Below are 25,831 nucleotides of genomic sequence, written 5' to 3' on the forward strand. Positions count from 1 at the left end.
CCTATTCACTATTTATCTATATATCTATCTATATATCTATATATATCTATATCTATATCTATCTATCTATCTATCTATCTATATCTATCTATATCTATATCTATATATATATATATATATATATATATATATATATATATATATATATATATATATATATATATATATATATATATATGTGTGTGTGTGTATATATGTGTGTGTGTGTGTGTGTGTGTGTGTCATAGACAGTGTCATATTTAGAAATTCTTGGTCAAATGAGCTGCACCAGTCCAGCTGAGAATAAAAAGACCACCTGAGGTTAATCCTGACGACCTAACATGGCCATGGAGGATTAGGTCCACTGTACACCTGCCTCAGATTTTTAGCACACGTCACCAACTACAGACCAACTACAGACCCACACTATTGATATTCTTTTGGTCTATTTAAAGGCTCTTTGTGCCTAACGGGATTGTCTCTAAAATAATACATTTAGAAACTATGACACAAAACCAATTCCCTTTTTACATCCAGGCTTCTTTGAGAATAATTGTATAAAGAGTGATTAGGTTATTAGGCTTACAACACACTGGAGTCACTCAATTTATACACTTCTTGGTCCTTGGTTCGTCATCAAAGGCATAAAAGTGGGGGGGAAAAAACACATTGCATCGTAGTTTTACATGTAGCATACATTGCATATCGCATTTAAGTTGCGTACCTGTCTGGGAATTCGTCGCCCGATCATGAAAACTGGCTATCTCTTCAAATACAGGGCAATACAGGCTTCCTATAACTATAAAACTTTGATCCATTCATCAATTGTTTTGGGGCAACTCAATTATAGTGGTAACACGACGGCTTGTGGTCATGAGGAGGATTGCAGCGGCGGTGTAGTTTACTTGCTTGGACCTCGCTGGCACCCGTACTTACGCTAAAGACAGACGTGTATCTTTTGGGGTTGTAGGAAGTCTTTACCAAAACACAACAGCTCATGTTAGGCGGTGACAGTGGATGAGGGAAAACTCGAAAGAAGCTCTTTAAATTTTGTTATTTTACTAATGAATTCAACAAAGAATGACATCTGTTTCCTTGTTAGAAAATCCACAACATTGTCCTGTGATGGATAACGAAGCTGGCAGCATCTCTATCGACCAGGGAGGCGAGTGGGGTAAGTGCTGCTCATGTATTGTAGAAGGATCTACCTAAGACAAATGCCATTTTAATGAATTAAAATTTCATTAAGTGCCTCTCCATGAAGAGAATCTTGTTAAAATACTAGATTGCCTTTCCCACTTCAGTCATTGTTGTCATAAAACACATTTAGCATTAGCTTCTTAGTATGCTAGCCGCCCCCCGCGGAGATGATGTAACTACACGTCAATGTCTAAAAAAGTAAGAACATATAATAACAACTTGTATAGTGATAACAAATGATAGAATACAAATTATTTTATAATTAACACTTGTAATGAGTATTTGGTTACATTAACCTCTTTATTCACAAATAAATATTATATAACAACTATCACTGGGTCAGAGGTTTTACATTGCCTCAGCTGTGTGGCTTATTTCATTTATTTTATATATTGCATTTTTTGGACTGTAACTATCACTTGTTGCCTCTATATGTTTAACAAAACATAACATAATAACATTTTCCATACAAATGCACAGGTTTAATGAGAGAGACAAGTGGTGCTGAGCCTTATGGCAACAAAGAAATTGTTTATATTCTTTCTGTACTTCATTTAACAGACATCAGCCTCTTTGATGAGTTGGATGATCTTGGAGATGCAGATGAGCTGCTGGAAGCTCTGGAGCATGCAGGATTTGTGAGTTTCTCATTTCCCTTGTATGCAAATGACAGTGGACCAACTGTAGAATGCCTTATGAGAAAAGGTGCAGCTGCACCCTGGGAAGTAAAGGCAGTTTCTGTCTTTGAAACTCTGGTTTCACTTATTAATTTATTATGTAATATGCATGATTTTTTTTTTAGAAAGAAAGCAATTAAGAGTTCTGCTAACTCATGAAACAAAATAACTGACAATAAGAAATCAGGTTTATATTAGTTTTAATTAACTTGTGATTGCATTTACCCTTTAATAAATTTTGAAGAGAAATAATAATAGCACCGATATGAGAAATTTCTTCCAACCTGCTTGCTCTAAAAGTGCAAAAAAGATTAGTAATATTATGTATAACATTAATAGCTTTTTCTGCTTTTTTTAGGCCAGTGAGGGACCCAACTTAGATTTTGATATCGACATACCCTCTTGGAATGAAGTGGACAAACACAGCACCTACACAGGTATGGCGTCTCCTATTTGTTAACCTTCATCAGTAGTAAAATCTTATCAGAGTTTAAAGATGATGGCTTAAAGATGCCATGTGTTTTTTGTTTTTTTTAACCAGTAGATAGCAGATGTGCTGTTTCAGCAGGTTCACCTTTGCTCTCTAGTCTTCTTCGTCTTAGTCCAAAATGTAGATACCATCTTTTGGTGTTATGTGAACGTATAATACAATTACAAATTGGGATTATAAATATGTGAAACCTATCATTTATATATTTTTTGCGTTAATTGAGTTTTATACAACTATTCTTACTTTTCTGTTTTTTCTTTATGCAGACATGTTCTCAGTATTAAATGATAATGGTCCTATATTACACAAAATTGACTCTTGTGAGCTTTAAGTATGGATTAAACAACGAGGAGTAGTGTGTTTTTTAATCTTTTTATACCATGGTCCCACCAACTGAAAATAGTTCACTTAAATCTGAAAAACTTTTGGCTCAGTCTAAATATGCAGAGTTTTGAGTTAAACAAAACACAACTCCGGGTGTATTTTTGATGAGGAAACAACATTACAGCACAGGTCAAAAAATAGCATAATATGGGCCCTTTAAATAAAAAGTGTGTCCTTGTGCCTCCAGATGGCGAGGTGAGTGTGGACTCTCTGTCACCTGCACACACGTTGAGCTCGGTCCCCTCTCCCTCCTCTGTAGAAGCCCTGTCCCCATACTCCTTACACGTAAGTCACTGCTTTCAACACATCACATTCACAACTTCTGTCTGTATCACCTTGTTTTATGCACACAAAACCTGCGACCATATGGTGAGATCAACAGCTGCTCAATGGAAGATCACTCTTGAGACATTTAATAACAAAATCCTTAAACACCTTGTCAAATTAATACATTGCTGTCCATCTGTTCTATGGGTGACTCTCTTCTTTGAGAAAGGTGCTGACAACCTGAAACATATTAGCATAATTTAGGAGACAGATGTTTTCACTGTGTCAAAACAAGGACAAGGGTTACATTTTTATCCAGCCTCCGCATGGCATTCTTAAATATAAGTATTTAAGTTACTTCAAGGTTTATATTTTTACTTATGTATTATGTTTATATTATTTATTAAAATTTAAGTATATTTATTTTTGCTATGGTGCTACAAAAGCATTTCCTGAACACTTTTAAGTAAGGGTAATAAATTAAAGGCATGAAGGTATTAAAAATGAGTTGAATTGTGATAATCCTTTTATTATTATTGAATGCTCAGGATGAGGCTCTTTCTCCACGATCTTTGCCTTCTCCTGCATCGGTTTCCTCAGAGTCCAGTGGGTTTTCTGAGGCAATCACTCCAACTAAAAAGGCTCAAAAGAGAAGTGGTCAGCGAGGTGAGCAATGTATGGTTTGTTAATTTTTTCCTATTAAGTCCTGATGTTCAGGTCAAATAGAGCATTTGTCTGAATTAAAATAAAATATTCCTAAACAGAAGCTTTGTATTTGTTATGGATAGTTAATTCTTTGTTTTTCTAAACAAAGAATGGACTGTACACAGATTATTTTATTAAATGATAGAAATGCACTGATCTTATTCTGTCTTTAAATTTTTTTTAACAGACAAACCTTCCCAGCCACTTAAGAGGCCGATCCAGTTTGGGCCTAAGGTTTCTATCAAGCCCAAACCTTTGATAACAGCTGTGCCCTTGGCACATGCAGCAGCTCCCCTGCAGGCCAAGACTATCATTATACAACCACTGCAGACCACTGTCCTGCCTGTTGTCAAACAGACCCCTGTCAGCATTCAGCCAGCGCCACCTCCAGGTCAGAGCACACATTGCAACACTAAACAAACTTATTTGCAATTGTAATTGTAATAGCTTGTCTCAGGATATACTGTTATCGTATATCTACCAAAAAAATAATTAATTAATTGCACTGAATATAAGCCATGAGTTATATCAGTAATTGTTGGTACAAAGGCTTTTGACTGGATCTAGTTTCATAAATATGACCACCAGAGGGAACTGTGTACTCAATTTTTTTCCCAACTGATTTCAGCATCATACTTTTTAGGCCAATATTTGTCTACTTTTATAGGTCTGTGTTGTATAAAAATACAAATGAATGCTTGTTTACTACTAGCCTGTGGATTTAAAACATGTCTTTTATGGCACAGTATTTTTTGAGGCTGTAGGGTCACTTGAGGGTCATAGCATTTTATCATTTATTTGTGGCTTGGCATCTCTGGTTCATTATCTCAGGCCCTGTGTGTGATGTCAGTTCTGCCCAGGCCAACAGTAATACTTATGTCATAGCATTAGATGCAAGGAGGCAGGAGTGTTTGACCTTTTTGATTTTTTTCCGGTTTACGCCTAAAAGGCTAAATGTAGTAAAACTTGGCTCACTAAAAACTAAGAGAGAAATGCATCCAGATTTATTTTTTTTTCCACAAATGTACAGATGTGTTATTTCACCTTCACCCCTATAAATTCTTCGTACAGGTGGAGAGTTTGTGTTGAAGATAAAACTGGAGTCGGTACCACCTCCATTCATTAGTGCTGCTTTGTCAAAACAATTGACCCTGACAGGTTGTTTAGAGTTGAGGGCTGCTGGGTTGTTCAGAGTAATGGTTCCGGGCACTGTGTTTTTAAGGATGGTTAAATTCTTCAGGGACACTTTTTCACACATCATTTGTAAATCCTGAGAGTATTGTCTCATACTTTTTAAAATTGTTTTTAATTGTTTAATCGATTTACCTTTGTAAGATATTTGGCTGCTACATTCTCTAATAAGGATGTAGAAACAAACTAGTTTTATACTCTGGTGGTGTAGTTATACTGTGGCGGTGGAGTAGCTCCTTACAAGCAACTGGACTGAAGTTAACACAGCTCGGAATGTGGAAGTTCAGAGCATAGGTCACATTGGTGCATGATGGCCCCACATTGCACCTGTATTTTAAAAGCGGAAAAGCCCTGTTAAAGCCAGAGGTTAATGTAGCTCCTTAGAGGTGGGCTACAGTCTGCTGAAAATATATATGAAAAAACAGTTATCAGGGCCTTAGCAGAACAATCACAAAATCAAACTGACTCACATAATAACCGTCTTGGTAATCATACAGCTAGCACAAATATGATTATAGCCCACTAAGTCTTTGTAATAGGACTGTGTGTATCTTTCCTCAGGCCGCCCCATAGTGCTGTCTCAGCCGGGCCAGGTGCTGCACATCCAGCCCCCACAAGCGCTCACTGCAAATGTGGTCGCCATGCCAACGCTAAGTCCAGAGAGGCCAGTCCCGATCACAGCTCCTCCAGTGGTCTCTGTCAGCCTCTGCACGCCGTCCTCAGACGATGATGTGAGTCCTGATACTATGTTAGCATGGGCAACTCCAACTACATATGTAAAAGCACCCATTAATTTCAATTTAGGAATATTTGGGGAATATCTGAATATATAGGTGCCAATATTAAGACAATACAAGTAGCCAGGAGTAGAACTATCTTTGTTGTGTAGTTTAGTGTCATAGAATTGCTTATACTGTTATTTGAATTTGTAGTTGCAACTATCATAGTATTGTTGTAGTAGAAAATGACTTAGTGGTCTACTTTTGATATTTAAAACTATAAGAAATAGTCATATGTCCTGAAAACACAATGCTAAGGATTTTGAAAGCATAAAACCTTTCTGTTTTTCATCAAAACAATCTGTCTTTTATTTTCTTGCTAAGGAGTGGTCTTTAATTTATACATTTTTTAGCAGCCCAAAACAAAATGTTTTTCCCAGGCTGTGCAATAGACAAAGATGCTTTTCAGAAAATGTTAGAGTATAATAAATTCAAGATAGTGTTTTATGGCCAAAGGACCTACTCGTTGCCAAAATAAAACTGCCTTTGGAGAACTGAATATTGAAGAAGATTTTTATAACTTCGAATTGCTGTGACAATTTCCTTCTGAGGAACGTAAAATTAAGTTACTGAAATGCTTAAAATATGTGAAGTCAATTTTCCACACCAAAAATAATGTCAGTGTCCATTTAAAACACTGACACGTTGTCTAATTTAAGGGATGGAGTTGAAAGAAATCTAACTTTAGTATTTGAAGGGACAATATATGCTAAGTCAATCAATCATTGAATTATTCACTGACTACTGTGTTATCTTTGCCAATGGGACTTGGGATGGAATTTTTCATGGCAATTCTTTGTCTAGGATTTTCAACAAAAGTAGCCATTAATAACTTGGACAGTGCCATAGAGAAGCACATTGTTCTTAATAGATGATAGAGAACAAATCAACTCAACCTTCAAATGAACTCATAGTTGTAGACAGGTTGTTGGTCAAATTAAATTAAATGATAACGGGCATAATGAACACAGACTTTATTTTGAGCACAGTGTTAAAGTATGATAGATGGTTGTAACATATGTTTATAATAAACTGATCTATAAATAATGGTTGCCATCCGAATGCATGTCCTTTTAATTGAATCATCTGGGGTTTTCCCAAGGGTAGGTTCTTGGCTCTTGAATTGTATAGATAAAATACAAATGTTCCACTTGTTTGTTCTGTCAACCTCAGTTTTACTCTGAGGGAGACTCTTTGACTATTTATTGTTGTGTTAGGTAATGACTGATGGTTCGAAATAGCTTTTGCATGTGAAACTTCCCATTATGTAGGTTTACTTTGTCCTTTTGTTTGTTTATTAAATCTCATATTCAGCAGCACACAAGTATACGAACAATTAAACTATGATGTAATACGCAAATAATCTTTACAGTTACTTACCAACTCACTTCTCTGCTGTTTTTCTAGTGCTTCTCAAGGCACCTGGTCAATTGATCTTGAAATTAATGGTGTTTTCTATATTTATTTTTAATGCTTAAATGCAAGCAAAACTTTAAAAGTTGCTGTTGTGTTATATATGGTAACAGTTGACCTTTGGCTGTAAAAACATAGCACTGAAATGCCTGTGAGGGACTAGTTCAGTCATCACAAGGAATAATATAGAGAGGCAGAGAGAGGTACTTTTCATGCCAGAATTGGGGAGAAAAGTTTGGCAAGTCCCCGAACACAAGACAAATATTGTTTTAAAATATAACCAAAATCTAGCCAATTTATTACAGTGAACAGTTGGAGGACAATTTCATGGCAGGGAATCTTCTCATGGTAGAGCAAAAAGAGACACTAATTACTGGGATATGGGAACAGTGCTTGAATGTCCCTAGAGCTTCCTAATGGGTGAAATGAAATAACAATGGCGATATGCTGCTAATGCGTGTGTACAGTTTTCTTTTTTTTGTATGAACTCTTGGGGCATTGCGTTTTGCTTAGAGATCCTGCAGCTGTGAATACTCGGGCGCTTTGCTAATGTTCATGTAAAATGGTTTTGAGAGATGGCATATTTGGACCAGGTGCCATGTGCTTACAGTCCCGTTCTGTTCACTGCACTGTATTCTGGGCCTTAGCAGAGCCCCCAAAGCCCTGGTGTTATACGACTGCTAAACGATTACATGCTGCAGACAGGTGTTGGAGGGTTAGTGACAGCTGTAAACAGCCATCAGGATTGCTCTGCTTACTGAGATGGTGTCCTGTACGGGGTGCTTTTGTGTGTGTGTGTGTGAGGGTCAATTACTCTAACTGTGGCCCTAAAATTAGTAGTCCCAATAAATACTCCCATCAGCTATTAGGAGGATTTGTAGGTAACTGCAGTTGATGTGTTGTTTGCATATAATCTATGGGTCACACCCTATTGATAAATGCCACTGTGCCTTTTCCCCATGTCCCACATCTTTGAGTGTTCGGGTGCCAGTGATTTGAAGGCTGTCCCATCTTGTCTCCTTGGTAACTGCTCCACAGCACTGTTCCCAGGCTCAGGCTAGTGGCACTGCTCCCAGATCTGGGCCTGCAGACAGAGGGCTTTCTCAGGAGACAGAACAAAAATACAAGGGATCCAAATAACTTAATCACCAGTGGAGCTATTACGACCAAGACCCAGAGGCTTACCCCAGAGAGTGTGTTTGGGGAGGGGCAGGTCAGAGGTGCTAAGAAGTGAACAAAGATGTACAGAAAATATTACACTTTCAAGTTTGCAGATCTGTATTAACATAAAATTAACTTTAAACCTGAACATTATGCCTTATGCTTTGACTTTCCGTAAGTCCATTTATTAGGGGTTAGGACTTTATGCAACAGTGGCATTATACAATATAAACATACATACTTTATGTACGGAGAAGAGGGGTAACTAGGATGTGACCTCCTAACCTTAGTTGCAGATGTTTGTGTAAATATCAAACGGCATCTTTAACATGTGTGTTTTAGTGCTCTTTTGGGTTGTGTTAAAACATTGATTTATTGCAGGTAATGCTGAGGTGTCTCTGCATGTTAAGTGGAACTTCAAGAGCTGAAGTACTGAGAAACCAATAGCTGGTTGTCTAATGCTTTTCCACGTTCAACAGCTAATTTAGAGCTATAAAAAATTTAATAAAATATAACTTCAGAATCTATTGAAATGCTAGACTGTGTGTAAAAAAACATGTTCCATCATATTTTCCTCAAAGGTATACTATGTAACTTTTTGGTTGGGGGTCCATCACCTTCTTGTTAAGATGGCTATGCTACTGCTCTGAATGGAATGTTCCACATTATGATGTTAAATGGCTCTACCTTTATATTTATTCAATTACAGGTGGTTTTACTGCTCAAAAATACCTAAACAGACATTGTTACTGTGAGCATGGTTGCATATCCACAGATCTGATCTGTACAGATCTGATCTGTAACATGGTCCGGTTTGGTCTCTATGAAGATAAAGGTTTAATACCATACTGTAAAACATTCCAGACAAAAGAATAACATTTTTATGGAGAAAAGTATTTGACAGACCCTCCACCAGAAAATTTACACAACACACCTTTAATGACATTTGGCTCTTTTTTTAGTAAAGTTTTTTCTTATAAATAGAGACACTTAAAGGTCTCACTCTGAAGCACATAGACAAACATGATGTCACATTAATAAGGAAGGCAATGATCGACAGTCTTAAGAGGTGGCCCAGTCTCCCACTTCACTGCTTGTTTCTCCATAATTACTTTTCAGCCATTGTGTTTGGATAGGTGCTCAGCGGGGTGCTCAAATGTGTAATAACAACAGCATTTATCAAGTGTATTTTTGTTTTGTCACTTCAGTCCAAGTTGTCCCAGAGGCAGCAGCGGATGATAAAGAACCGTGAGTCAGCCTCCCTGTCACGGAAAAAGAAGAAAGAATACCTGCTGTCGCTGGAGGCACGACTGAAAATGGCACTGTCCGAGAATGAGGCACTCAAAAGTGAAAATGGCACTCTCAAGAGGCAGCTGGAGGGGCTACTGAGTGAGGTGAGAGACAAGTAACGCTACTCAATACAAAAATAGACTGACTTACTGCTGATAACTAATGTATGTTGTAATGATGTTTTTATTTTCATCAGAACACTGTGCTAAAGACAACAGCCCCCAAGAGGAGAGCTGTGTGTCTGATGGTTGTCATGGTGCTCCTCGTGTTTAATTTTGGACCAACAAGGTAAAAGCACAACTAAGTCTTTCACAATAATTTCTATATCGACTTATGGTTCAATATATGGTGGTAGATATATTTTTTCAGGCTCCATATTGATCACATGTACCTTTTTTCACACTAGTGGGGAAATTTTTTCTTAATTTGATATAGTATTAGGCCTATATGATCACATTTACATTGTAGATTGTCCAATAATTAACTTACGTGGCATTATAAATACTAGAACTAACTACTTGAGTGTTTCATTGTACTATTTATAGATTGCCAGCTAAAATATGTTTAACATGATTCACTTAGCAAAGGGTGTACTGTAATTATCCTGCTTTAAGGTTATTGTGAAAGTGGTATAAATTCCTTTCAATATTATCGTTTATCCAAATCAAAATATCACACTTCAAAATGTTTTATCATGACAGGCCTGAAGACAGCTGCTCTTTATGAATTTGGTTCAACTTGCGATGATTTTGTCAGTGGATCGCCTAAACATCTGTGCCAATAGTGGCGTAACTATGAGACTGATCAAAGAGTAAGAATTGTGTAATTTCATAACATCAAGTCTACAGTACACCCTTAAACAGTGAGATAAAGCCTCTGTTCTCATGTTGTAAAAATGTTTGTTTTCCTCTGGGAGCTTTTCCCCCAAACTTCATAAACATTTAGTTAGTCTGGTGATCGCCTTTCATAATCCGTCTGCTTTTTGCTGGGAATGTGCTCTTTTGTCCATTTGTTGTTGTGAGCTTAAACTTAAATACATTTTAAGGAGCGGTGAATTTGTTTATGGTTGTAGTCTATGTGTGTCTGTACCTGTACTCTCATCTGTGTGATTGTGTTTAGACTCGCCTCTGGAATGTAAAATATGCCTCTTTTGAGGTCCAATCCCTTTGAAATGAAAATGCCACTTAGTGCATTTAATACTCTTGAAAGGGTTGTGTGTATTTTCACTTGTGTGTCCGTGCCCCGGTGTGTCCTGAGTTATGCAGTCTAGATCAGAGTTCACATTTGACTTGTGGCTAAAAGTGAAGGGCCCTCCTGTGCACAGGATGTGAGCAGCAGGGGATTCAGCGGTCATTTCAGTACAGCAGCCTTGGCCAAAGTCAGCTCTATTCTTTCATCTGCTGCTCTGACTGCTCTGCACCCTGTCCCCCTGTCATGTCTTTTACTCGCCTTGTCTCTCCACAGTTTCTTTCAGGGTGGCCCTGGATCCAGACTGGACGTTGTTTCAACACAGCACAGTGGCAGGCACCTGCTGGGCTTCTCATCAGAGGCTGAAACAGATGTAGTCATCGACTCAGAACCTCAGCGTACAGGCCCCTCTGAAATGGACAGGTAATCAGTTCAACCCACACCATCAACTTTGTATTTATCCTAGAGGTTGGTACACCAGGATGCACCTGTGCCCTGGTGGCTCATTACAGCACATATAAACATATCCCCCAGCCTTTTACTGTGTCAGTTCAAACATCACTCAACAGAAGTCCCCATCTAGTCCATATCTATTTAGGGTTTGAGAAATGAGGTTTAGGTTTGGGTCAGGCTTTGATGACATGGCTTTGCATGGCTATTAACAGCATGTTTTTCTTAAGAGTTTCTTTACAAATGTCAAAAATGTGTGTCTAAGTATAGACACTTACTCTTGTTTAATTACATCTTTTCTACCTGGCCCCAGTGGAAATGTTTTGTGATGTGGTCAACTTATCTGTTACTGCTGCGATACCAGCCTGTGTTCAGTCAGATCTGTGTGTAGTGTCCGTCACACGCTAACACAAACCAGTCGTGTACAGTGTCGAGTTTCCCTGCAGCATTTAAACTAGCTCAGACAGGAAGGAACACATTAGCCTTTACAAAGGGGTGACAACCCTGAACACAGCAGAGGGCAGTGTGACGGCAATGATATGCAACCTAATCGGAGGGTACCTCTAAAAACAAGGTGCATGTGTGCAGAGGGTTTACTATGGCCCCTTTTGCCGGGATACTTGGTCGGTCAGCTCTGCTTTGACATGTTGTCCCAGGAAACCATTTCCAGAACATAGTCTGAAGCATGGGGCGTCCAGTGTTTGGGAGGCCTTTGGGGCAGGTTACATCAGGTGGTCTTGGTCTGAGGCCCTGTAGGTGGGCACTGGTTGTGGATGCTGTATATCAGCACCTCACATCTCACAATCATTCACTCTGTGGAAGGACTGTTACTTCAGTTACTGTAACATCTGAGGAGGGCTGCGAATGTGCCATGTACTGCAGATGTAATTCATAATGTGGTGGTATTTCCTGATTTTCAGCATTATTCAGTACATCAGCTTTGGGTAGCTGAGTGTTGAAGGGTTAGTTATTAGCTTAATAAAGTGTTTGTTTAAATTATTAGACAGTTGACTTGAGGGATTTTTATTTATAAATGTTTGTTCTTATTCTCATTTTTTTCTGTTTTTGGCTAGTTTTGAGGATAAAGCTTTAATGGTGGTGAAGGATCCCATCTTTCTGAGACCTCCTCCCCCCTGCCAGCCTCCTGTCAACAGAACCAAGTGCATGGAGTAAGTAACCCCACAACATGGCCTATACGCTTTCTGAAATGTCACTTTAAATACTAAAATAGCTATGGACGACTTCATAATGACCCTTTTGATTGGCAGGTTGGCCCACGAACTCAGGGGCTGGGTCCACCGTCATGAAGTGCAGCAGACCAAATCCAGACGCATGAGTAACAGCAATCACAAATCTGCTCGGACTATTCTGGTAATTCACTACATTATTTTACAATTTACCACGCACAATATTATAAATTGCTACACTGGATTCAATGTAGTTATAGTAAACTTCCAAACACTAAATTATAAATGACACTTGGCAAATGTCACTTTACTGTTCCTCACACCTTCCCCCTTTTGCCTCTTTTTCTATAGGCCTGTGTTTAAATTAATCCAGCAGCCCTGAGAAAGTAAACATTCATTGGGGGAGCTGTGGATTAGGGTCCCACAGACCAGTTTTGTGCTTTAGGAACTGGGCGGTGTGTAGCAAGGATAACCCAATTTGTCAAATACTCTGAATGCAACATAACATTTACATAATTTTAAACAACACATATTGTGCTTTTTAAAGCAAGTAAGTATACACAGGACTTTTAGAATTATTTCATGTAAACCTCAAAATCTGATGTGAGTAATCAGAGACCATGATCCAAAAGAAATTAGATGATACTGCTGTTTACATGTCATTTTAATAGTCTAAGAAAATCATAATCAGATTTAGAGTGTAACTGCACTCAAAGTAACAAGCAATTTTTCATTTATGTTGAGAAATTGCTTTGTGACATTTTTGAAACCTATGTGTGTGACCTGAAACTTGAATATTGTCAAGTAAGTACAGAGATGTAGGTGGAGATGGGGCGTGCTGAGCATCGAATGCATCATAAAACAGGATTAATCAAATATGCACAAATCAATTGAAATACAACTTAATGTCAACAAGTTAATGATGGGGAAACACCATTATAGCCTGTTTAAAAGCTCATAAAAGTTATAAATGTCCTCTTTAAATATGTTCCTTCCATTTGTTGTGGATTTTGGAAGTGATTTTTTTTTTTATCACTTCACAACTCTTAATGAATAATGTGTGGACTTGACACAGTTCAGCCAATAACAGCCTTGATATATTTGCTTATTTTTTTCACAGAAGACAGATGATAAGGAGGCCTCTGAGATTGTGACTGTCCAATACACAAAACCTACTGAAGAAAAGTAAGTATACTTGATGTTTTGTTTTGTTCTCAAAGCTGCAGGCAACTTTTGACTGCATCCTTCTTGCCCAGATTTTGATGCAGTTTGTTTGAGTAAAGCAGTAAAGATTTACTGTCAAAGCAGTTCTGCCCTTCTATCAGACAGATGGAGTTAATAGCTTTTTGGACACCTACAATGTTTTCCCAGTTTGATATTTGCTGTAAAACACCCAGCCTTCAGGAACAATGGGACTAACATCTACTTTCACATGCACATAGGCTTACCAAAAGAAAATTATTAAATCCACAGTTAGAACAGCAGAACTGTGTTTTTGAACTGTGGACACACAATTAAACAATCATTTGACAACCTATCACCATTGGTTTGCAACAAAAATTACATTAGACACAATGATATGGTTCATTTTGACACAGTCTACAGAACAGTTGCTAATTACAGCTGCTTTTTTTTTTTTTTTAAGGAATTCTGGTAGTGAGCTTCAGGTGTACTACGCTCCTCACAACACCTATAGCCACTTCTTTGATGAGCTGAATCGACGTCCAGACACCTTCTATGTTGTGTCTTTCAGAAGGGTAATGTATTTAATATTTTTAAGGCAAAACTCACTGCTTCATTACATAAAATGGTTTGAGAATTAAGAAACTTATTTCACAACCTTGACTATGCCCATCAGTTTAATAGTTGTAGTATCCTTTGTATGAAGTGAATGTGTTCTGCAGCACCCAGATTGGACAATTTTATCATTTTAATTCTCAATATTTTTGTTTTATTTATTGCCTGGATTTTAATATTGATACATACATTTAAAACAGCTATACTTTTAAATGTACTATATATATATTTTTTTACTTTTACTCTTTTTTTTTTTTGGAACAATAACTGCTAGAAAATGCCCTTGGGTGACAAAAGTGGCTCATTAGAAATTATAGAAGGACAGTGAGGACAATGGTAACAATGCTATTGCAGTTTAGGCCTGATAGGTTAATAAGCTATCTCCAAATTCTACACACATTTCTGAAAGAGAAACATATGAAGTGTTGCTGTGTACCACAGGCCCAAGATTGGATACATGGACATTTGCTGAAGAAACATGTTCAATGTGCAAATCCATGTTTTGTGATTCAAAAAAATCCACTGCAGCACTGCAAAATATTGCAGTATGTTTTTTGTGAAAGTGGCATTAAGAATCCCAATTAAACATTGTGTGGTAATAATATACTGCACTGTGTATTTGAATATAATTAGATCCCTGGGTTTTACTTTTGAGATAATACAGAAGTTAAGGGTGAATTACTGATCATGAGTTGAGTCCTCCTTGATTGCTTGTTACTTGTTCCACTGTGGTGTCTTTGTGTCAGGAGGTGGCCTGTAGCTTTTGGGGGTTTTGTAAGTGTGACATGATATGATGGAAACCATAACATCGCCAAATTATGGAACAGGTCCTACTTTTAGAAACAGTTTTTTTGTACTTGGCTGTCTGTGTTGTTTTAGCGCCCATACATTTTGGGTGTAGTTCTTTAGAAATATTTAATCTGTTGCCATAGCAGCTGTGCTTTGTGTCAGGTTTGTAGGCCGTTATGATGAGCATAAAGACCTGTATTTAAAAATGTGTCTGAATATTGACACCAAATACCTCCCTACTGCACATTTGGCTTTTGTTTTCTGTAATCCCTTCCTCCCTCCTGTCATCACTGTTATACCCCCCATTTTTCATTCCACTTAGACCCTCCCCACTTCAATGAGCTCTGGTTTCCAATGTATGTGTACAGCCCCAGGGTTTTTGCTCTTGATTTAGGCTTAAAATAAATGAAAATGTAAAACATCACCAGCACACTATTTATTAATAGCACAAATAACCTTGGTAACCCTGTTGTGTAGTGTACGTTATGCATTTAGGACATTTGGAGATATTTTCTTGTATTGTTTAAAGAGACACATTGTAATATTTCTGGTGGTGCATCTGCCACTGCTTGTCCCCATGGTGATAAATATTATTGCTTTGCCTGGACTGTTCCATAGTATGAACTTATCTGTCTTCCTTTTTATTTCATGAAGGAAAGATGTTTGTAATATCTGAAGAGATGGATAACTGTAATGTCACACTGTGGAGGATTCTAGGCAAAGATAATATCTCCATGATGAACAGGTGGCAGATCCGCTAAGCATGTAGTGCATATATTAAGATACAATTTGACTTGACTTTTTAATTATTTTTATTTATTGTGTGTCTCTAACTATTGCATTTACTGTATTTACTTTCCATCTAAGACATTCAACACCTCTAATCATGTTTGTTTTCAGGATCACCTGCTGCTTCCAGCAACAAGCCACAACAAAGGACAGAGACCCAAGATGTCTGTAATTTTACCTGCAATGAATATAAATGGTAAGTCCAGTGCACTCTACATTAACTCTCATCATTCTTTTAAAAATGTCACACATTCTGTGCATCTATTACTAACGTCATACTGAACGGCACATTTTTAGTGTCTTCATTCTCTCTCTATCTACTGTTCATAGTTGCTTTGCGTGGGTAATTCACCAGTTAATTTGAGAACCATCCAAGCATTTATTTGACCATTTGGTCTTGTAAATAAAGCATTATCTCCTCACTAAACTTGATAGATGAAGCCAAAACTCTCTTTTGGCTAACTCTGGTGCCAGATTGTTTCCTATGATTCATGGACACATGTGGATTTCCATGAGCTCACCAAAGCTTTGTCCATTCAGTCTTTGGGACTATCAATACAGTTAAGTCGGTGTCTGTTTCTGTGAGAGAGATTTTAGTTTTTATTAATGAATTTCAGAACTTTACACCTATAGAGTAATACCATTTTATAGTGTATATTCGTATATGGTTCTGAGTTGTGCACTCGTATGATATTTCCAATATTACATTATATTACCTTATTTATAATAATTATAGTACATAGTATACTGTGTGAGAGGATGGCTGTTGCAGCTTTGTCAGATGTCAAAGACTCCGCTGTTGAAATTAAAATAATAATGAAATCGAAGACCTCCATTTGAACTTTCAGATTGGTGGATTGGCAGAACAAAGGTAGCATTCAGAAAAATTATAAGGCCAATCTGATTTGTCATGGATGCCTGAAGAGAGCCATATGAATAAGTTTTATCTTATTTCACTTTTGTTTTAGGTCAGGTGGAGTAAGTTTTAAAAATATGTTGGAAAATTATGTTGTGTGTGTGTTTATGAATCAAAGTAACAAAGAAATAGAAGAAATGTCCCAAACAGGTATTCAGACAGCCATTACAGGCTTTTTGCGTTTAGTCTGTACCTGACTTCCTGAAGTGGTAATGGTAAATACTAGATTTGATCCTGAAGTTGTTTGTCATTAGCTGATTGTGTGTCTTGTATGAACTTGTAAGTAATTATCTACAGCTTTGTATACAATTGCAATAGTAGTGATAGTAGCCGTTGTAGTAGGAGTAGGAGTAGCCTTTACTGTATATCTGCAACAATTACCTGCAAAAGATCTAATACAGTCTGATTTGTAACCTCAAGCCCTCCTGTAACACACATGATAGATTTGGTAGATTTGACATTTGTTTTTCTAGTGATTACGTTTATCTCTGAAGACCTTTAGAAATGAAAACACTCTTGCCTCTCTCCAGTGCTATAGCTCTACCACAGAGTATAATTTTTTCCAGCCTCCCTCCTTTCGAGTCACTAAATGGTTTTCATCTGGACTAGGTTAATATACTCGGCTAATCTAGAGCACTCATTTTCCCTGTCTTGGTCAATAAGTACACTTTTTTTGATGTAAGCTATGGTCTGCTGCTGTCCACAGTTCAGGGGTTTTGTTAAACTTATCTGACCTAGACCTCCTTCAAGCTTAACACAAAGATGTCAGTGCGTTCCATATAAGGACTAGAGGGAGTGTTTATTTAATGATCTCTGAGTGAGAGTGGGAGCTTAAACAAGTGCAAGTGACATGTTTTGGAAGAAAAATGTTTCACTGATGACATCAGGTTCAGTTAGATTGTGGGAATACGACAGATCGATTGGAAACAGACAGTTTTCACCTCAAGGTTCTAATCACAACATCATCACCAATGCGCTCAGGATTCACAGTTGATGTAACCTTCAAATGATTGCCTCTGTGCAGCTTTCCAGGAAGTACATAAGCCAGGACTGCAGTTGTGACTTAAAATTAAAAGCATTTAAAAAACACTGAACATTATATTTATGTATTTCTTATTATATTTATAAATATATTATATTTATGATTTTGTATCATATTTTTATTTATTTCTTATTCTTAAGAAGGTATGATCTGGACAGTGGACTCTTTTAAGTCTAACAAAGACTGATATACTTACTGGCTTCTTCATCTTTGGAGAAAAATGTTTTTCCTGTATGCTCATTTAGCCAGGCATAGTTACGTAAGATTGAGTTAGGTCATTTAAAATTATTTGTACACCTCCGCCCTTAAATTTGGGGGGGAAAAAAACAAAACAAAACACTACTTATCACTGTGTTCTGAAATTGGCAAAGCTGTTGCCAACTCACGAAGTGAGAGCCCAAGTTAATGTAATTATCCATCTTTGTTGTCTTCAATTTTGCATTACACTTTGTAGATTTTGTAGCAATTACACATAGATTACTTCCTTTCAACTGGTTCTACTGTGAACGTGTCCTTAGAGCTGCTGCCAATCTGGCACCCAGTTCCATCACTAGATGCATGGTCATGTTTCTTCAGTGTGTTGTTGCCAGACACTGGGGTGGAGGTTATCACTACATATCAGCATACTGTGCTGCTTTATGGACCGTCTCCAGATGGCATCTTTAAAAGGGAGAGCATGTGGAGTGGGACCATAGGCCTGGCCAAGTCTTCAAAGAGGGCTTTTTCAGATAGGAGCCAGTGGCTCCTGTGTGCTTCCTGCTTCTCTGTTTACTGCAGATACTGAAATGTATAGGCCTATTTATTCAAGGAATATGCAAAAAGGGGGTGCAATGGATGAAAATGCTTTGAGGCCTGTAAATAGAATTCTCTGGTCCCTGTAGGTCTAGTGACTCTACAAAAAGAGTCTGAGGTCCCACAGAGCTGTGAGCGTTTATTGTAACGTAAGCAGATGATAAAAATGGATTGTGCATATTCAAAACACATTGTTCCCACATGTGCATGAGTGAAGCAGATTTGAGACATTTTGACCATTGATACTAATCAGCATTTTGGATGGTGATAAATGAGCCAATGCAACTATAAAAAATAACTTAGCATGTTTTAAGAGACTGTTAAACTGGTGGTACAGTAGCAATGACAAAATTACATATTTTATACAGGGTCCAGAGGCTCAGTGCATGAAACACAGCATAGCGTGACAATTATTCAGACATACAGACAACTTTCAGGGTCATCTGTGAAACTGCTAAAATGGTTTTGCTTGCCCCATTTTAAATCCAGTCGCAAGAGGAAGCAGGCGGATGAAGTCATATAAAGATTTATATTCAGTAATGTGAACATCCGCTAAAATCACTGGAGCCGCAATCAGATTCAGTTTGTGTGTCCAGTGTCGACTAGTCCTACAGAAGGCACAATAGCTAATGTATTGCACAGGTGTCTGGAAAATATTCAGTTTTTAAAGCATTCACTAAGTATTTTAAAGACTCCTACAGCTCCATATTTGAGTCATATAATGTGCCCACTGAAAGCCAAGCGAGGTGCATTGACTTGAGCTTTCCACATGGTTACTCTTTGCACTTAACACAAAGAAACTCTTAAATCTCTCTGTTAATGTAAATATACAAATGTCCGTCATGAATTGTGTCCATGTGAAAGACCTTCTAATCCTTTGCTTACAGAAGTGGGGCTGTGGCATACCTCAATTCCTAAACATTTTAAATTTGCTAAGATAAAGCAGAAGTAATGACCTGTTTGTGAGTGAGACCTCAATATGACCTTATCCGAATATATAGGTCTTTAATAGTGTCTGCCTGTTTATCATCTTTTTGTAAACCAACCTTGAGTATATCCATCACCTCACTATTCAGTTAAGACAAATGGGGAAATTTCTTGGTCTTTCATTCGTCACCAGTGTCTTTCCCTCTTCTCTTCTCTCAAATTTGCATGTTCTGCTTTTGATTACGGCCGCTTTGTTTATTTCTTGCATAGAGAAGTATGTGACTCACCTCTGGACACCATCTGTATCCAAACTATCTTCCTCCGCCATGTTCTCATGAGGTTTTTCTCTAACCAGTCAGTGCTAGTAAATGCTGGTCCACTATCTTTTTTCCAAGCATAAGGACAACGCTAAATGTAACTATAGGGGCGACAAATGTAGATTATATTTTATTGAAGTTTAATTTTGTTTTATTTTATAATTTTAAAACATTCTTTACATTTTGTATATCAGATAATCAAATAATGGAAAACAATGCAATTAGGTGATGCAATGCTCCAGTCACTGAGACTAACTATGTAGGGCACTATTCACTGATGGTGCACTATTCAAAATCTGAGTTTTCTCATCCTTTTTGAGTTCTCCTGGTCTTGGGTGTCTTGCCCAAGAACACAACTAATCAAATGCCACCACTGGAAACTATGGGATGTACTAAATATTGACTTAAAATGCATTAAATATATATTACAGATTCTCTTTATTCTTGCAGAGAGCATCATTCGGGACTTTGAGGTGATGATGCAGATTGACTGTGAAGTAACAGACACCAGGATCCTACACATCAGGTCGTCCTCGATCCCACCTGTGCTCAAAGTAAACCACGCAGACTCATTTTACCAGCATTCCTCCACAGACAACCAGAGTGTGCCCCCCATGGGCGTGCTCATGGGGTCTGCATAGGCAGTAGCCAAAAATAATCAATTGGATGCACAAATGTTTAAAAAAAATCACTGACATTACATGGAAGTAATTGTACTGTAATTGTTACTACTCTTTTTATTGCAAGCAAAGCTTAAAAACAAACAGAAGAGCTCCCTGCAGACATTGCAGGGTCTGCTGTCTGCTCAGAAAATCCAGTAATATAGTTCTAATTACATAATAAAAATCCTAAACTTATGATTGGAAAAGTTGTATAGGAAGAGAAACATGCCAGTTGTTGTTTATTTGTTTAAAATTACAGATTTTTAAATGTTAATCTAGATATTCATTTGGATGGGTCAGGGTTTTGGACTGAGGAAGGGGGGCTTGAGGAAAAGAAGGTCAGGAACTACTGATGTACTTTGTTAATGATTTCATAGTCGTAACACTGTACTTTTTCTTTATTAAAGATAGTCATTATACAATGCTCTAATTCACCTTTAGGATTGTATGTAAATAGCGTGCTTATATCAAGGGTAACAGAGTGATTTTTATATCAAATTATATTGTTGTGGTAAACCAATTTTGTAGGTAGATTTGGTAAATTTGCAATTCTTAATGTAAAGTTTTTTTGTTTGTTTGTTTTTTGTCCATCCTATTTTTTTTGATAAAAATGTCAATGTGTGAAATATTTGCACTTCTTGGTTACCTATTACAGGATTATCTGGTTATATGTGTAATTCTTGTTCAGCTTGTTGCAAATACAGAATATAAACTGCCATAAAGTGCTTTACAAAGTTAAAATGTCCATAAGATTACAGATGTTCATACAACAATACAGGTGTGTTTGATCTGTTTCGCAAATTAAGTTGTGAAACTAGTAATTTAATGTTTTTGAGTAAAAAATATATAATTTTCTTCATGTCAACATTACTGAATAAATACAAAATGTTGGTATATTTAATTTGTCATAATAAAAAATAATTTTGGATTTTATGTCATGTTCTGATATGATTTGTGTGGGTGGGGCGTCAACATATAAATATAAACATTTAAGAAATATCATTGTTTTTGTTTTTTTTAAGACTATCTGATATGGAGGAAGTAAGTGCCTTCACATGAGTTGTGTCAAACATGTAAAAAACAATACAAAAAAATATTTTTGCACTTTACTTGACATCATTGAATCGCTCTCCCTCCTCTACATTCAATAACCTCATAGGGCTTTTATACACCTTTACAATATATACAATAACACATTTGTTTATAGAGGAACCAGGCCTACAATTGTCTTGAAAACACACAAAAAAGGAATTTCTGGATTGATCTACAACCCACTTATTATTATTAAACTAACAACTCAAGGCTCTACAAATGCAAACTTAATATTGTATGTGACTTGATGTCCATTGTCCCATGCGTATAGTACTCCCTCGTTAGGATTATAATCTAACTGTGTTGTATATGTGTAATTATTAGTGAAAGGCATTCTGGGAATCATCTGAGTGTTGGTGTGTGTGTCAAAGGCATACTCCAGGTTAGCCTCTCTTTGGTTGTAACTGTCTACAAAATACAGCACCCCGCAGACAATGAAGCAGTTTCCATATTGATTTCTCCTGAGTCCAGTTCTCCATGTGGTCTCCCTCTGCATGCTCAGATCCACTGGGTTCAACCGACTAAGGACCACCACCTCCTGAAGGAAGCCCTCGTCATCCAGTGCTGGGTAGATGATCCAAAGTCCGCTCTCGTCCACTGCAATGTTGATGTCCGAGTAGCTGCGCCATTCCCAAGGTGTGGAAGACTCTTCAAACACTGCATCGTGCAACATGGTCCACGAAGCAACATAGCGATGATGAAGGTCAAACTTGATGATGTCCCGAGAGAAGGCACGATTGTAGTAAAATGCACCACGATAAACCACATGACCAGTACCAATCCAGTTGTAAGGGAGTTTGTAGGAATTGGTAAAATGGCCTAGAAAGAAAGGGGAGATATAAGATGTGATGAGTATTTACACTATTAATTAATGCTAAGTGAGCTATGCCAAAAGACTTGTAGGGTTCACAAATATAAGCTTCAACATTAGTTTGGTCTTGGTTCGAGGTCAATGTACCTGGTCTAGTCCTGGTTTAGTTCTGATCTAATCTTGTTCTAGCCCTGGTCTAGTCAAGGTTTAGTTCTAGTTTAGTCCTATTTTTGATCAGTATTTTGCAAATGTGAATACACTTTGTCATCTTTAAAATAATGCATGTTTTTTGTACTTGCCTTGTTTAAAGACTTCCAGGTTGGCAAATTCCAAAAGGTTGTTCCCATAGAAATAGTTTGTGACATATATTTTGCCACTAATAGATGTTGAATCCTTCATCCATGCTCCCTCACTCTTGCCATAAGTGTTGTGAGTGACAGGCTCAGAAATGGTGGCCAGTGTGTCCTTACAGTCTGCTGTAAATCACAATGTTACAGTGATTAGAGATCAGAAGAAGTTAGGTAGAAGTTAAAGGTTTTTGAAAAAACAAAAGTGAAAAAGAAAATAATCATGCGGCTACATTATGTGAAGAAATCTTGCATTCATATATATATATATATATATATATATATATATATATATATATATATATATATATATATATATATATATATATATATATATATATGTTAAGATAGTTGTGGTAGTTCTAGTAATAATAAAACATACTGTTGGCAGAAGTATTGATAGGAATGAAACATAGGATTAGTTGTATCAAATATTATTGGTAATGCATTACAGTAGCAGTATTATTGGCAGTAATTGTAGCAACAACTATTACAGTTGTTGTACCAGACAATTGCTTGGGTACTTCTTGGCATACCTGGTTTTCTTATGTGGAGTTTCTCATCTTTGATTGGCTTTGACTCGACTGGTACAGGTTTAGCAGTAGTGAAAGAAACCAAAGTGGTAGTAGCAGTCGTAGCAGAAGGCGTGGTGGTCCCAGGTGTGGTTGAGGGCCAAGGGGTGTGTTCTGGGGTCATCAGTGTCAAAGGTTGTGTGGAAAGTGGCATAGATGTTTCATCTTTACTAGCTCCAGCTGATAGAGCTAATGTTGTTGACTCTAAAGTTGGGGTAGTGTATAATGTAGGGACCATAGTAGTTGCAGCTGCAGTTGCAGTGGTAATACTAGTAGAAGCTGGACTAGCCATAGTAGCTTGGATACTGAGCATTTGATCAGATGTTTTCATCATGGTGAGTGGTGTCTTGCTTGTTAAAAAGGCCTCAGTAGAGTCTTGTGTGTCCGTCCTTCCATGGGATGGGACTGGGTCCACTGTAGTTTTAGTTACATGTGGCTCATCAGTCACATCAGTAGGCAATGGTTTGGGTTTTGAAGTGTACTTTTGCAAATACAGCATAGAGTTGGTTGCACTTGGAAAGTGTATAGTTGATTCAGATGGTGATTCTTTGTGTGTTTCTGCCTCCTTAGATTTTCTGTATTTTGATGTTTTCCAGTATCTGCTAAATTGATGTTCAGTTTTTGATCTAAATGTCTTTTGTCCTGGTCTGGTCCTTGGGTGTGGGGTTTTGTGTTGAAGAAGATTCTCTTCAATAAAAAGATTAATGGGGCCATCTCCACTGAACGAATCATACTCAAACACTGGAATGAAAAAAAAAAGGTTATTTGAAGAGACAGACAGTGGCATAGCCTTTAAAATGAAAGCTGTTTCTAAAATAGTGGGACAAATAAAAGCATACAAATAAATCTTATCAAAATCACAGGGGGCAGCAAAGAAGTGTTTTGTTTCAGAGTGGTCAAATGGAGAATGTTTCAGCATCTATAGAGCTGAAAGCACTTAAAAACATACTAGTGGTACAGATACTGCCAGTAGACGCCATGCAGACAAATGGAGTCCTAAGAGGAAATTAATAAATGAAGTGAAAGAAAATAGTTGGTGGCGTGTACAGATGCAGCAAAATGGAGACAGATGATTAACTGTTGCCACTCCTAGAAAGGGGAAATCAACTGAAGCCAAAGAAGATTATGTTGTTCTAAATGTTCAGTAAACAAGATAAATAGATGAAGATGTGCTTACAGTTCTCCCCAGGCTCGCCATCATCTGCTACCATTGGGTCTGACTCTGATTTGTAGAAAGTCATTCCTCGAATGATGAGTCCATTGGGTCCAGTTTTTGTCACTTGATGGACAGTATTTTTGGGTGTCTCCTTAGAGCTCATCTCAATGACTTCAGCAGATCTCTCAGTGTGGATGACAGAAGGATTTTCTCCAACAAACTTCTAATTAATATATGACACACAAATACAAATTAGCTCTATATTGCAATAAGTGTTGATGAAGGCTACAGCTCACCTCGAACTTGGCATTGTTGACTTGTGTACGCAACAATTTCTTATTTTTCTTTTCATGTAGTGATTGACTTGGTGGGCTGCCGGTGCTGTCTGTCTGTAGTGGGGAATTCTGTTGAGGATTTGCTTCAGTATGAGACTTGTTCCAAACCACCTTAACAGAGTTATGGCTAATTTTAAAAGGAACTGATGCATGAGTACAACTGTTACTACATCTAGGTTTATCTAATACCTTTTCAATGTGATCAATCCGCTCCAGCAGCTTGCTGGTAACAGAGTGTAGCTTCAGCAAGTCCATACCATAGAAAGATCCTTCAAGCAAGTCCAGGATGGTCGACAGCTGCAGGGTGACAATGTAATACATTTTAGCTCCCGCCAGAAGAAAGAATGAACCAGGGGTTAAAGTAAGGGTGCCACTTCACCTTTGTATTCTCCTTTCCAGCCTCTTTAAGTTTTTTCAATCTGAACTCTCCTTCACAGGGGTTGACAGCAGACGGAGGAGCGATGCAGGCGCACTTACACTCGGGTCCACTGGTGATAGTCTCCACGGTGTAGAAGTCCTCCACTCTCGCGTGTCCCTCCTCTATCCGCCGGCACGCGCTTCTGCTCAAGGGTCTGACAACACATTTACAGCGACAGTCAGAGCCTTCCGAGATGGCTTTCACTTTGTCATAATCACCCAGTAGCTACAAAAGAAAAGGATGCACGTAGTTCAGTTCTTTGGTTGGAAGTTTAAGCGCTGAAATATAAATGAATGAAAACATTGTGTAAGTTACCTGAGACAGAATGCTCTCTTGTCCATGGACCTCCTGCTGCAGGGGGTCTATCTGTTGGTCATGCTCGGTATCTGCAGACCATTTGCTCTGTGGCGCTGCGCTGTTTTGTTCCAACAGCGCGCCGCATGTGAGAAGAACAATGCACAAAAACATCTTCACTGCAATATTAAGCAAGAACGCATAAAGTAGGAAAAAGCATACTCCAAATGTACAAATTTGATGAAAATTCTCAAAAATAATAACTGTCCTACGACGTCATTTTGCAGTCAAACATTGACGTCCTTGACTAATTTAGAGTGCAGTAACAGAGAGGAGCAGCCGGCCTCAGACGCTTCAAGAGGCGGGTCTGTGGACCTTCACAAGGAGGCGTTCACCGCAACTCTTCATGCACAG

The 25,831-nt window shown here is 37.8% G+C and overlaps 2 protein-coding genes across 3 annotated transcripts; one reads left to right on the plus strand and one right to left on the minus strand.

Moving 5' to 3' along the window:
* The first annotated feature begins 895 nt into the window (after window positions 1-895).
* Window positions 896-21,325, plus strand: atf6 (activating transcription factor 6). Of its 2 annotated transcripts, none has more exons than XM_020933221.2 (16): window positions 896-1,153; window positions 1,741-1,817; window positions 2,215-2,293; window positions 2,918-3,015; window positions 3,546-3,672; window positions 3,890-4,093; window positions 5,455-5,624; window positions 9,455-9,640; window positions 9,733-9,824; window positions 11,001-11,147; window positions 12,248-12,343; window positions 12,443-12,545; window positions 13,482-13,546; window positions 14,007-14,118; window positions 15,848-15,932; window positions 20,181-21,325. In XM_020933221.2, exons 1-16 carry the CDS (start codon window positions 1,060-1,062, stop codon window positions 20,369-20,371), a joined length of 1,926 nt encoding a protein of 641 aa, XP_020788880.1. In that variant the 5' UTR covers window positions 896-1,059; the 3' UTR covers window positions 20,372-21,325. The 2 variants fall into 2 exon arrangements, with proteins under 2 accessions (XP_020788880.1, XP_020788881.1); XM_020933222.2 differs by having other exon boundaries at window positions 897-1,153; window positions 3,546-3,663.
* Window positions 21,326-21,387: 62 nt separating this feature from the next.
* Window positions 21,388-25,781, minus strand: olfml2ba (olfactomedin-like 2Ba). Its single transcript, XM_020933145.2, has 8 exons — window positions 25,439-25,781; window positions 25,085-25,348; window positions 24,895-25,002; window positions 24,667-24,816; window positions 24,392-24,593; window positions 23,179-23,955; window positions 22,595-22,771; window positions 21,388-22,303 (listed from the first exon to the last, which is right to left on the minus strand). The coding sequence occupies exons 1-8, from the start codon at window positions 25,589-25,591 to the stop codon at window positions 21,690-21,692; spliced, it is 2,445 nt and encodes an 814-aa protein (XP_020788804.2). The 5' UTR covers window positions 25,592-25,781; the 3' UTR covers window positions 21,388-21,689.
* Between the last annotated feature and the right edge of the window lie 50 nt (window positions 25,782-25,831).

This window comes from Boleophthalmus pectinirostris, unplaced genomic scaffold (assembly GCF_026225935.1).
Source record: "Boleophthalmus pectinirostris isolate CB_2022bp ecotype Guang Dong unplaced genomic scaffold, ASM2622593v1 HiC_scaffold_7, whole genome shotgun sequence".
NCBI lineage: Eukaryota > Metazoa > Chordata > Actinopteri > Gobiiformes > Gobiidae > Boleophthalmus > Boleophthalmus pectinirostris.

Coding starts and splice junctions, on each gene's coding strand:
- atf6 (XM_020933221.2), top strand. CDS start 1,060: ATGACATCTGTTTCCTTGTTAGAAAATCCACAACATTGTCCTGTGATG. Junction 1,818..2,214: donor CTCTGGAGCATGCAGGATTT/GTGAGTTTCTCA, acceptor TGCTTTTTTTAG/GCCAGTGAGGGACCCAACTT. Junction 9,825..11,000: donor TTTAATTTTGGACCAACAAG/GTAAAAGCACAA, acceptor GTCTCTCCACAG/TTTCTTTCAGGGTGGCCCTG.
- olfml2ba (XM_020933145.2), bottom strand. CDS start 25,591: ATGTTTTTGTGCATTGTTCTTCTCACATGCGGCGCGCTGTTGGAACAA. Junction 25,349..25,438: donor AAGAGAGCATTCTGTCTCAG/GTAACTTACACA, acceptor TTTCTTTTGTAG/CTACTGGGTGATTATGACAA. Junction 24,817..24,894: donor GGATTGATCACATTGAAAAG/GTATTAGATAAA, acceptor AACTCTGTTAAG/GTGGTTTGGAACAAGTCTCA.